This window comes from Triturus cristatus, chromosome 8, assembly GCF_964204655.1.
Source record: "Triturus cristatus chromosome 8, aTriCri1.1, whole genome shotgun sequence".
Taxonomy (NCBI): Eukaryota; Metazoa; Chordata; class Amphibia; order Caudata; family Salamandridae; genus Triturus; species Triturus cristatus.
The window spans coordinates 1547299902-1547313225 of record NC_140591.1 but is presented as its reverse complement, the minus strand read 5'-3'; the positions used below and the strand labels follow the sequence as shown (position 1 = coordinate 1547313225).

The following is a 13324-nucleotide window of genomic DNA, read 5'->3' as shown; positions in this document are numbered from 1 at the left end:
CAGTGTCTGAATTTGTTTTGTTTGGTCGCCTGGTCTGTATTTATTTTTGTGTAATTATGTCATGTGTTGGATTATTATGTTTAGTGTGCTCTTCTCTGTTTTGAATAATGTGTCATTATTCCACATGTATGTATTTGTCTTTCTGTATCTTTGAAGCAAATATTCAAAATTATTTATATTTATGAATATTTATATATATATTTTTCGAAAATAAAAAGTGATACATTTTAAGTCTGCGGGACAACCTTATGTCTATTTTGGATGAACCACCAATATTTTGAAGCCTTAGGGGGAAGATTTGGTAATTTCCTTGCGGCATTTTCCCTGCTCTCTTCTCCCTTATTGAGATTTCAGGGACCCTCTGTTGTTTATTTTGACCATAAGCTCACTAACCTACCAAGGAGCGAACAGTTTCTGACAACTATCGAACATGACAACCCTTAATCCTTCAGGGTTCGTGGAAACAGTTCAGCACTTTTCACTCAGTCAAACATGCTCACTTAGTCTCAGAGAGATACACAGAATACACGATGGGGACGTTTTCAATAAGCAATTTTTGAACCAGCATCATTCTAGTATAAAACATGTTTGCTGCGACAATCATTAGACAGAAACAGATATATAAAATTACAAGCACTGACAGAGTGGATAAAAGGTAGAAACCTACCATGGTGCTAAAACAGTAAATATATGCAGGCATTTCGATACATGGTAGTAATCGAGCCTACTCCTATGATGCAAACCTTATCTAACTGTACCTAAGTGTATCTAGCATATATGTGGGTTATCTAGCATATATGTGGGTGGAAAGCGAAGAATCCCCTAGGAACGAGCCAACCCCATTACCTGATAGGCGAGAACGAAGGACCCCATCTTGGTCTCGAGTTGGACACCCTGCAAGGGATGTCAGACACCTGTGTGCTGGAGTTTTTGTGTGCAGGGACTTCAGCGTCTCGTGTCAGTGTGGAAGCTTCTCCTCCGGTTGTCCAGTGAAGATATGGTTGTTTTAAACCCGAAAGGTACCCCCAGGGATTCTACCTAGATGTGTAATGGTACTGTGGGTCTGTCATTCAAGGATGATGATAGCGGTGACTTTTGTACAGAATTATTATACAGTAGATGGTAATCCTGCTGTCAATGTCCTAGGTAGGGGATTAAAATATGATACTAAGAATCCTCATGCATAATAAATTAGGCTACTTTTTGAAGAAAACCACATGATCGGCAGATAACTAGGTAAAAGGTCAGTGCCAGAACTGTTTTGTAGGGCAAGGTAGGGAAAATGTAGGTAAAAGGTCGCACAGCTACCTAGGCCTACATTGGGGCTCATAACAATCCACATTTACATTCTCTTTGTAAGACGGATGGGTTAAATTAGCTCTAAAAGGCCACCAAGGATGTTTTTCTGCCAAACATGGCTCACCATAAAATGGGCTGTGCGAGGAAGTGGGATAAAGTGGTCATGTTTCTTTTGGAAGATGTTGCAGCTATGAGAATATGTAATCTTTTTCGAAAATCAGTAATGTTAGTGCGATGTATGGTAACACCTAAAATGATCTAACAATTATCTTCCTAAAATCACACCCTTCTGAATATGTTGTGCGCATGTCATCTTCATTGTTTTTTATATAGCTTAAATCACATTGCTCATAACGTAATACAATATTTTCTGGACATAATCAACAATTAATTAACCCAGAAACTATTGTTTTAGAGAAATCAAAAATACATTTAAATGCAATAGCTCTCTGCATCGTTTCACATTAATGCATATTTTACAAGTAGTTAATTAATAGAGAAATCTTTAGAACGCCAGCTGAATCATCAAAAATCCACTGAAGAGAAGGGTGACAAGGAAAACGTTATGACCTCCAGGAGCTGTGAATACAAAATTATGAATTATTTATGACTAATATAAATGATACAGACAGAACTTCCCCAAAGGGCTTTATCAATAGGATAGACAATGTATAAGTCTATAATGCTAGAATACCAGAGTCTCCTCATCTTTTAACATTAAAGAATACCATAACATACTCTTGATTTACAATTAGAGGCCACATATGAGATAAGTCATCAGCTGATAGGAAACAGTACATGATTGGTTCTTAAGCAGCATCTTCATCAAGCCATTCTGTGATCCACGCTCAGAGACTCCACCCACTTACCTGTTATGTCATGTTAAATACATTTATATCCCGCTCAGCTACTCGGCAGAGTGTCCTGGCGTGTGCAGAGGTAAAGGCAAAGGGTAGCAGAGGGACAACTAAAAGAGGAAAGTTTTAAGCTTTTTCGTGAAGATAGCAAGATCCTGAATGCTTCGCAGAGTCAAGGGCAAAGCATTCCAGGCCAGGTTAGCTTTCCTGACAAGTGAACAACCGCCCAGCCTTTGACGATTGAATCTGGAGGTCTGCAGCAGAAGTTGAGAAGAGGAACGCAACTGTCTCACCGGAGTGTAAAAGACAAATCTCTTCTGAAGATAGCTGGGGCCCCTGCCATAGAGGGCACTGTGGGCAATGGAGAGCATTTTGAATTGAATACGAGCCTCAACAGGAAGCCAGTGCAAAGAGCGCAAATGAACACGCACACTGCACCTATTGGACAAGCCTAGCAGGAGTCTGGCAGCAGAGTTTTGCACAACCTGCAATTTTCTTAAGAGGTAACCAGGAATGCCCACATAAAGGGTATTGGTGTAATCCAGGCGAGATAAAATTAAAGCACGGACCATTGTTTCTTTATCAGGTCCTGGAAGAAAGGGGAGAAACTTTCTCAGTGCTTTCAAGGTGCCGAAACACGTCCCAACGAGCTTCTTAACTTGTGTGGAGAAATGCAGATTCTCCGAAAACGAGATCCCGAGATTTTTAGCAGTGTTTTTCCCTGCACTAGGCAGGGGGAAGCCAGGGGGCCACAGCTTTGCTCTGAAATGGACCGGAAAGGTCCCATACAAGAGAACCTCTGATTTCCCTTTGTTGCACTTCAGCTGAGCCTGGGCCAGCCAGTGGAAAGCGGAGGCTAAACAGTGTTGCACAGACTGGACAGATTCATCGTCTCTTCCCCAAGAAAACAAAAGCTGGGTGTGGTGAGCATAGGCCATCACCTTAGCCCCCAATGATTCTGCTAGTCAAATGTCATTATGTTAATCAAAGTATGTTTATTTCTAATGTTTTGGTATTTTGGAACTTCACTGGGCTAGCAGAGTCTTGTATTACATGTCCCAACTTTTCTTTCTATCCTGGTCTCAGGAGTAGTTAAGAAATGTAAAATTGAAATGTATCTGTGGGCGATAGTGATCTCAGGTCATTCACAGAATGCAGTTCTTAAGTGTACTTTCCCAGACATGGGCCTGCCTTCTTCTTCTCAGATTATGCCTCTGTCCCTTGTCGAGAATGTTCGAGAATTTTCCAAACCAATCCATGGTAATTATACTTTCTCAGGATTAACCTAATATCTTTCTTCTGACGAGATTGGGGTTGAGCTCCTGGGTTGGTGCCCTCAGCTCTGACCGGCACACTGTAATTAAGGAACAGAAGACATCCATAAAGGAGTAACAACAGACAAAATGGTTTCAGTCGTGCATACCCGGATTGTCGAGCGGAATTCTTGATCCGTGTTTCAACCTAGGCCTGGGCTAAATTTCCATTCCGCTCGCGGAAATTACGATAATTTGACATTTTTGCGTTCCGCGAGAGCGCGAAAATGTCATAATTTCCGCATTCCGCAGCTTAGCGATATTTTGTTTCTTGCTCGCGCTGTAAAATAATACATTCTCACGCGCGCGATTGCCTTACCTGAATCCCCGCGTTTGCCGACAAGTTTTCCCGATCCGGTCGCGTTCACTACAAGGTGTTGGATTGTTGGTAGCCATTTGCGCTGTCTCGCGACAGTTCGCGCCTGCAGTAATGTCATTGGTCGCGCGATCACGTGTTTCTTCTCGCGATCATGCACCGCGAGAAGAGTGAAAACAAGATGGCCGTGCCCGCAAGCAACCGCATGGGTAAGTTGGCGAGCCGCGACCATGCAGAAAATACCGCGAACGGGCGGGAAAAAAACTTCTGCATCTTCGTGATATTTCCGCGTGTTTGCGGAGATTTGTAACATTTTCGCGATAATTTGCGAAAGTCACTTTCGCAAATTCCGCCCACCCCTATTTCAACCCTCGTTCCAGCTGGGCCGCTGCGTGTCGCTCTCTCTCCCTTTGCTCCCGACTTCCTCCAGCTCGCAGGAATCACCAGTGATTCATGTCGTCGTTCCTAGGAGCAGGTGTCAGTGGCGTGTCTTTTGTGCCTCACGCACATCAGCACCAGGGCTTTGCAAGTATGGAGTTATTGATTGACACCCAGTTGTGCAGCAGGGTCCGCCTCCGCTTAAACCAGGACACACTGCTCTGCCAAGCAGCGCCTGAGGGCCATTCCATGTGCCTCCTCAGTCTCTGGGCTCATCTGGCAGCGTTAGTAACATATTTTGACACCCCTCTGTATCTCAGACTGTTCCTATCCTAGCCCAGTAGTGGCCTTGCATTTTTCTTATTAGCACCGTCATAGCCTCGAAGGAGTTTATTGTGTACTTGTCTGTCTTAAAAGCAATAGCTGAAGATTCATAATTCATAAAAAATACTAACGAATAGCCTGCATGCTCACCTTTAAATAAGATATTTGGGTTCTGAGCTTCAGCCTTTTTGCATCGTTATTTAATTAAAAAATTCACTTTTAGGGAAACAAATAAGCTAACCCAATCTTTGGATGATGTGCACAATTGTCTCAGAACTGTACGAAAATTAACTCTGGTGCAGATAGTAATATTTAGACCGTTTTACGCATGTGAGCGGTAAACACGACACGGAAGCACAACGTGCCACGAAGTTTCGACAGGCGCAGGTGGGGACCCGCGCCAGTTCAAACACCGCTTGCCCCTACTTTAGCACCAGCGCTTCGATCTGTGCTGACTCAGCGTGGCCACTGAATTTTACACTGTTTTGCTGCCCATCGCGATATATTTTAGCTACACGTGTATTTATTTATATTCTTGTTTGTAATTGTAAAGGCTACCTGAGCGCTTTACATAAGTACAGTTACTACTGCATGCAGGCAGTTTCGTAAAGAACAGTTACATACATTACTTATGGGAGCTGATTAAAGTTTATTCACTTTTAATAAATCTGGGCTCTGTTACTGTGTGCAAGGTTGCAATATGTGTTCGTCTTTAGATGGTGCCAGGGGTCTCATTACACCGGAACCTCAATATGGCTTTTTTTACGCAGGTCTATTTACGATGGGGCTCTGAGCATGGTATAGTTATAAATATATAATGGCTGCGATTGCACTCGGGCTGCTGATTTTTTAAAATACCTTTTTTCAGATTTTATCGTGGTGTGAAAAAAATGCAGCAAATACATTACCGGGCAGAGCTCTGGTCATATTCCATTAGCTTAACCACATTTTATGATTTAGGAAAATCCCTTTGTTTGACAAAAAAGATAAACCCATAGGGGCAGATTTACAAGCCCCTTGCGTCACTTTTGCGCTGCAGTTGCGTCACTTTCTTGACGCAACAGCGGCGCAAACAATGCAGCCCATTTACAACGTGACGCATCTAGGGAGATGCGTCACGTTGTAAAGCCCTGCGTCACATTATACCTGCGTCAGGTATAATGTATGCAGGGTAGGCGTTCCCACGGAGGAAGGCCTCGTAAAAGTGTCTCAGTGAAATCTACAAGATTTCACTGTGCCACTTTTAGGACGCCACTGCGTCAAAACCTTACGCCTGCTTCAAGCAGGCGTAAGTAGTGACACAGTGTAGTGGGAATAGGCCTCAACATGCATTGCTGGAGTTGTGACACGACTCCAGCAATGCGTGACTTTTCCGCCAACAGATGCGTCAGAATTTCTGACGCATCTGTCAATCCTTGCGTCATAGTGCGCCGTATTGTAAATACGGCGCATATATGGTGGCGCAAGGATTTCTAAGGGTGGCGCAGGGAAAGTGATGCATCTGTACAGATGAGTCACTTTCTTGTAAATCTGCCCCTGAGTTTGACTCCGAATCCAAATGTTATGCTTACTGTAGGACGCCCATAGAATTCAATGTAATGAACTTTCCCTTGTTCCATGCATCAAACAAATATTTAATTATGATTTAGTCAAATAGAACTCATAGTTTTCCTTACGAATTGCTGAGTAGGTTTGCACAGCGGTCTTGTCAGTTTTTAACAGCTCATTCAAGTTGGCCATATGGTTTTTGTGCTACATTTTGTTTTGAAACAATCAGTAATCTGGATTAGGTTCTTTTGGATATGTTAGTTTTAGCCCATACATTCTCAAAAAAAGCTTGATATTTCAATTTAGTAAAATAATCTTTCTATTTTTACTAGGTCTCTCTTATAGACCGTTTCAGGTGTTTGATAGCGGACACACCTATTGTATTCATTGTAGACTGAGAATGGGTTTTGTGTGCGCCCTCAATCATGACTCAGCGGCTTTCTTGTCTGTCTCAGTTCCTTGCTCCTTATAGAATGGCTTTCCTCCCTATTCCTGTGCTTGTCTCGCCCAAGGATCATCGGCCTTGCAGCCTTTTAATTGATGATTTCTATCCTTCCACAGCTGACCTGATGGGACCATTGTCCTTATTTTTCTTTCAGCCCTAGAGTGAAGTGCATTGCTTTCCTTGAGCTCTTCGCATATGTTCTCCAATTCACCCCAGCACATGTGGTGAATTGGACCATGTTGATGGAGAGCCAATGCCAATGCAAACAAGTATTGGAAAAACCAATAGTTAGTCACTTGACTTTCACTTATTGGCTTTGCCAGTGTTTGTTAGAGATGATGATTGGCTCTTTGATGCACCATTTATTAGCTCAGCTTGTTGCATAAGGCTCAGCAGAGGATCCTAGCAAATCTTTTAGAGTATTTAGGTAAACATTATACCTTGAACAGTGTTTATTTAAAGGCATGAAGTTTGATGGTAATTACTTGTCCAGCACGTGGAACTGTATCCCCTTTTTAAGGTCGAGCCTGAGTGTCATGGCTATAGGCTGCGGCTGTAGGGGCACTACCAAAATGCGCAGAGTTACAGACAGGTGCATACATCGGCTCTGTGGCAAGATGCACTGCGCCACCCCATTGGCCCGTTATTGGTGGTTATGTTTCCGGTCTGTCCATGTAACCCGGAAATATTGCTGAATAATGCGCACCTAGAGACTATGGCGGGTCAGAGACTTGTGTCACAAGTGCACTGGAAAGACATTATGTTAAGTAATGTTGCAGGAATAATCATCGATGTGCACATTTAAAAAGACTTCGCATTGTTCAATATGCTGCAGCTATGTGCACAAATGGCTTCTTGTTATGTCCAGTATTTAAATATTACTATCTTTTTAAATCACTTTGTCTCCTCATGTATTGTTTCCCTGCACTCCGTATATACAACAACAGTGCCTGTGCTGTTTGGCCACGCCCCCGAACAACGTCACACTCCCCGAGCGTTCCAGAAATGTGGCATCCATCTTGGGCGGGTCTCCCCTATAAAAGGAGACCACGCCCTGAAACACGCGCTCGTTATTTTCCAGCTTCATCGGAGCAACGACTCTGCTGCTGTCATCCTGGCGGCTTCCTGAACTTCAAATGAGATCCTCGGTGGGGAGAGTTCAGTACAGGGCCCGGGCACAGCGAAGCAGGCAAAGGGACGTGCTTAGCAGAATCAGGGTAAGAGCATCTTTTCACTGCATCTCAGGAATCAATTGTTCTGATAATTTTTGGATTGTTATGGACTCAGTTATCTTTGAACTCTGGGCTATACAAACCTAGTACTCACCTGACTCTTGGAACTTTAATCAATCCTGATAAATAGGAGGATAATTTTTGGACAAGTCAGCTTTGAATTATTGTGATAAAAAGGTAAGAGTTTACAGCCTATCAAAAGACATTCATGTAAAAAGTTGCGTGGCAGGTCCCGTATTTCATTTCATTACAAGAGAAAAGCAAAAACGGAGAAAAAACTATAAAGACTCTACGAAAAGGTATCATTGAAACACCTCTTTGATTATCAAGATAGAATGTTATATTCAGTTTTTTCGATTTGATTAACGTTCTTATGTGTTCTGTAATAGCTTATTTTTCAATCCTCCTGGCTAAGCAGTAGGGAAGAAACAGGTGAATATATATATAATTAATCGATACCATAACATAGATAGATACTATTAGTAAACCAGTTCTTTAACGCATTTCATATTCTTATTACAGGTATCCTTCTCCGCAGTTCCTTTCCCGACACCCTTTCCCCCGCCTAGCTACTCTAACACTCTGTGTGATAATCACAATCAGAGATTGGAGCTGCCTGGAGGTGGACCCTTCTAGCATCGTGCAAGCCCTGAGGAACATTGCCCTGACACTGAGCCAGCGTGCAAGCACTGCTCTGGCAAAGATCTGTTGTTGTTCAGTATGGGAGAGAAGCCCCACCCACTCCCCTGCCCTTATTTTTCATTGGCTTGTGTCTTTTACCTTCGTAAATGCTGGCGTCTGATTCCTTAATAGGTTTATTAATCTCTCCTTAGTATGGCCATATTGTCATTTATAACCTCCCATGGATACTGGCCCCTTTTTTTACCAATGGTAATAGTGTTTATCGTTGTTTATCAATGGGAGATGGGGGGGCTATAATGGGGAAAACTGTGAATGGAAGGCACTCGTATTTCTTTAATGTCCATCACCTTCAGGGGCTTTGAAGGCTGGGTTTGCTTTTTGCTTCTTTCCATAGTACATGCTCTTGTTTTCTGCTTGTTTCAGAGAGGGTGGGTGTTATTTTCCGATTTCAGTCCTGGGGAAGTCAACAGGACACGGAAGTGAGGCGGCTGGTGAGTGGACTCTGACAGAGCTTCTTAGACCCTCGGCAGCAGCAGCTCCTGTTGAAAGAGATACTGGGTCTGCACAGGGGTCACAAGCGTGTCACCTTGTGGTGTTCCCTTTTCACTGCTTTCCGATCACAGGCATCCTGGGCCCTTCCTTGCCACTGCGTGCCCGGGCTTACTTGACCCCTTTTATCACCCTCTCTGTGGGACCATGCCAGTACCACCCCTTCCATCCTGCCCCTAGGTAAGGGTTCATGGCCCCTCTAAGTGCCGGATTCCATGAGGGAATGCCAAACATAAATGACTTTGAATAAAACCTGCCTTCATTCTCTGTCCAACCCAAAAACCCCAATTACACATTTGCATTTGTGGGTTGCCCTGCAATTTATTTTGTGGTTACTATTGAACTGCTCTAATGCCAAGCTGTTTACAGCTTAATGGAATACTTTAATTGCGCTCTTCTGCTGTGCTGCCCTATGCATAGATACCTGGTACATTTGGCAACTGTCGGTGCATACATATAAAATATGTTTAAAGTGAGGTTTCATGCTCTCTTCATAACCTTAGAGTATATTTTCTTGCTTGAAGGTCTCCATTTCATTGGGTGTCCAACATAAACGTAGTTGCATAACTAAAGATGTTGGAAAGCGTCAAGGCAACATTATAAAATAAACAAACATAAATAAATAAACAAACAAAATATAAGCGACACTTAACACAAAGCAAATTTATTACAATATTTTATTGACGTACATGTGCACCTCAAAGCATTCTTTAAATTGAAGTATTTATGAAATATGTGTTATAGTCTTCAGCCTAAATGAGACTGATTTACTCTGTGCTTATGCTTTAGACAATTACAAATGTGAACTCAGCCACAAGGGAACTAGGATTAGAACAATATATGTATGTCGGATATCCTTCAGCACCAAAATTATATGTGGGAATGTTTCAGAGTGTAACACGCTGTGTGTAATTCCACAATTATTACTGTAAATCTATTAGTGCCACCTGGGTTTGCATAACTTAAGCACTGTCCTAAAGAAAACAGATTAGCTCTATCACATGTGTCTCTCACCACGCTGCTGCCAACCACTTTCCTGAAGTGCACAGGTTTCACGTTCTGTGCATGGCTCTTTTTTTAATATGTATTTTTCATTAAATATTAAATATAGGTAGCCCCTGTTACCTGCTATTTTAATATAATTTGTTTGTATTTTATCCATCTATTCACACCCTTTTACTTTAACATATCTATAGCTTCACCGTACAGTTGCCATAAACCTTATAATATGGTATAGTGTGCACTTTTTCCTTTAAATAATCTCCCCAATGCAAACAAAAAACAAAAATAAAAAACATTGCCATTTACACTGCCATACCTCCAACTCCAACAAATGCGGGACCTATTGCATTGCAAATGCTTGTTTTTTTCGTAGCTCTTACAGGCTCACTATTATGAAAAACAATTTTCCGCATTTTGCGGCATACAAACATAATAAAATCTTCACTGCTGGAGCTGAAGGGAGGGACAACGCGGTAAAAACAGGCCACACACCTGGGTGTTGTATAATGGGATGCATTGATATGGGGGCATGGGACATGTATGTTTGTGTTTGCAGTGGAGGGGACGGCTGCTGCTTGCAAGCGCTGTCAACGTGTATTTGAATGTTTCACAGTATAACAACCATGGAACTTTGGACGATGAAAGAAATGTGGAGCTGGTTCTCTGGAGATGTGAACTCATAATGTGCAGGGCATGTTGGAATGAAAATGTTTTCGTTACCTTTGCTTGCGCATTTTTCTATGTAAGTTAGCATTCGCTGTACCATTTTATGTTTGGCCGCTATTTTGAACCACGATCGAAACTAATGCCTGTCCCTCTTAAAAACGGTTTCTGGTGGTGTTCATTTCTCCAAGTCCTTGCTAATGAATACACTGTTCTTCTTAGCACATACCTTTCTCACTAGATAGAGGCCTTCTCCCACCAGTCGATTGGCGGACACGGACAGAGTGACCTTGGGAAGGAGTTAGTGTGTGCCCGGCCTCAGAGTCGAAACCTAGCCTACTGTACTTCTTTGTTTAGCGGCATCTGCCTGAAAAGTTCTATTATGAGCGTGCCTTCATTGGTTCTTAAATGTACATAATGTTTCTCTATGTTTGCTGATGTCAGTCCCTCTGGAACACTCCTAAGAGACTGGGCTGATCGGGCTCTGCTCAAGTGTATCTGAATAAACATATATTGGTTTGTATTCTCTACTGTCTGACCGACTCTTCATTTGGTATGGAAGGCTGAGAGGTGGTCGCAAGTGACCCGAGTGACCCTAAAAGGGCCACTTCCTCCAGTTGGCGCCCCAACAGGGACTCCTTCGGGTGAGTGACCCATCCCCTCCCACAGATGGGTGGGGAGGTCGGGGCCATCATCAGGTCGGATGGACAGATCAGGGATCCCGGCCCGAGAGAGTTCTTGTACTCGAGCTGCCCCTTCTGTCCCGCCGGATGGTGCCCCGCCCAGCAGTCATCCCGACTGGAGTCCTGAACGGCGAAACCCTTGGATCTGACCGTTTGGTCCAAAGAGTTGGCAGTGGAGATTACATTTTTTGACCTACATAGATCAGGTGAGTTAGTTTTGGTTCTTTGTGGACATGGTACCATTTTGGTTTGTATTTGATACGGTCTGAGGACCGTCTTTGGGTTCAAAAGCACTTGCAATTGCTTTGCCAGGCAAAATAATGATTTTGGACCCCTTTTGAAAATGCCTGGACTTAGTTGGTTCTTTGTTTCCTGTTATCTTTATTGTTTCTGCAAACGTTCGATTGGAAAAAGGTCAGCCGGCGCCTCCGGAAGGCACTCCTAATTTTGATGAATGTGAAAAATGGTATTGGCCCTAATATGTTTAGTACATTATCGCACAAATATACGAGGGACAATGCTGAGTTGCAGTGGCCATTGACGGGCACATATGATGAACAAAAAATTGGGTTTTACAGGAAAAATTGTTTGCAAGAAGAAGTAGGCAGTCAATGTTTGATTTGCTTCGAATGTGGCAGAAGGAGGTTTAAACAGAGACAATTAAAGATGGAAAAGGAGGCACAAAAGGGGAGAATGCAAACATTGACTCAGAAAGCACATGATAGAGAGAAAGAAGAGATAGGAGGTTTCAAATCCATATTGACACATCTTATGTGTCCCAAGAAGAAAATGATACTTTCGTAGAGGAGTTATTAGAAAATAGACCCCACCTCCATATGCACACAAAAAATATATCCCTCTGTTCCATTGCCCTTACAGCCGCCTGTTGCTGCTGCTTCCTCTGTCACTGTTCCTGTATCTACTGCTGCATTTTCGACGGCCGTGGCTTCGCCCCCTTCTCTTCTTTCTCTTCCTTCTGCTTCCTTGCCGTCCGCAGCGTCTGTGACTGTTAGTACCCCTCATGCCCATTGTTTCAGCATCTTTCTCACCAGCTTTTTCTCCTGTGACACAGCCTTCAGCATCGTTGGTACCTGTCACTCCGGTTGCTTCTCCTTCCCTGGTTTTTCATCCTCCGGTTTCTTTGAGTGATAGGACTCCTGTGCGTGGATTTGGAGACACAGAGAAAATGGTAGTGGCTAACCAGGCTGCGCAGTGGGCCCGAAATCCCATTTATGGTGTGGAAGATGTGTGGAGTGTGATGAAAGATTATCAGCCCTTTGTACAACAGCATGCCCTTAAGCATATGTCTGCTCCTCTGATTAGCCTTTGGGAGCAGTGTTTCAAAGATACAGCACCACAGATTTTATATGATATTTAAGACCATTGTATGTCAATAATATGAAGCCTGGTCAAGTTTTTGGTAGCATTTCAACATTGAATGCTTATAGGGGAAGGCTGTTTGAGAAAAGTCCCACTACGGTGTCTCAGTTTCTGATGAGAGAGGTTCAACCTATATACCACCCGAGATACCTTAAGTAATAGATGGTCGTGGTAATGTTACTCAAGCAGCAGTGGCGGCCAGGTTTCAGGACCAATGGGTTTATATGCCGTGGAAAAGAAGTGAAGTATTGTCTCTTAAGACCCAATTACCCGACCCTAGGAAAAACCCTACTGCGTATTATAAAGAATTAACTGAAGCGGACTCTTCCACAGTAATGACACTTGCAGATATTGAAATGTTCTATGGTTTATTGGTTCCGGTTGATATTTGGAGGCAAGTACACACACAAGATCATGTTGCGAAACTGGGTGGTACATGGGATCAAATAAAAGTATGGGATCAGGAAAGGAAGCCCGGTGATAAGCCTAGCGCAGAGATACTTGCTTTGCCAGGTCGCATTATTACGTATATGCATTCTCTTATTCCACCAAGGAAGGTTGCTTGGGACAAGTTAATGGCTTGTCATCAGAAGAATGATGAGAGTGTGTCTGATTTTTTCACACAGTTTGAAGATGTCTTCCTGGATTATAGTGGGCAGCATTTGTCGATTGAGGAAGATGTCTGGTTGTTTG

The 13324-nt window shown here is 43.0% G+C and overlaps 1 protein-coding gene across 2 annotated transcripts in view; it reads right to left on the bottom strand.

The window, feature by feature from the left end:
* Positions 1-535: 535 nt before the first annotated feature.
* The window catches only part of LOC146806104 (ecto-ADP-ribosyltransferase 5-like), a 349139-nt gene continuing 336350 nt past the window's right edge, over positions 536-13324 (bottom strand). For both annotated transcript variants that reach the window (XM_085623446.1, XM_085623445.1), the window contains one exon: positions 536-1878. In XM_085623446.1, coding sequence (XP_085479572.1) covers positions 1805-1878 — 74 coding nt within the window. In that variant the 3' untranslated portion in view covers positions 536-1804. The remainder of the gene's footprint in view (positions 1879-13324) is intronic.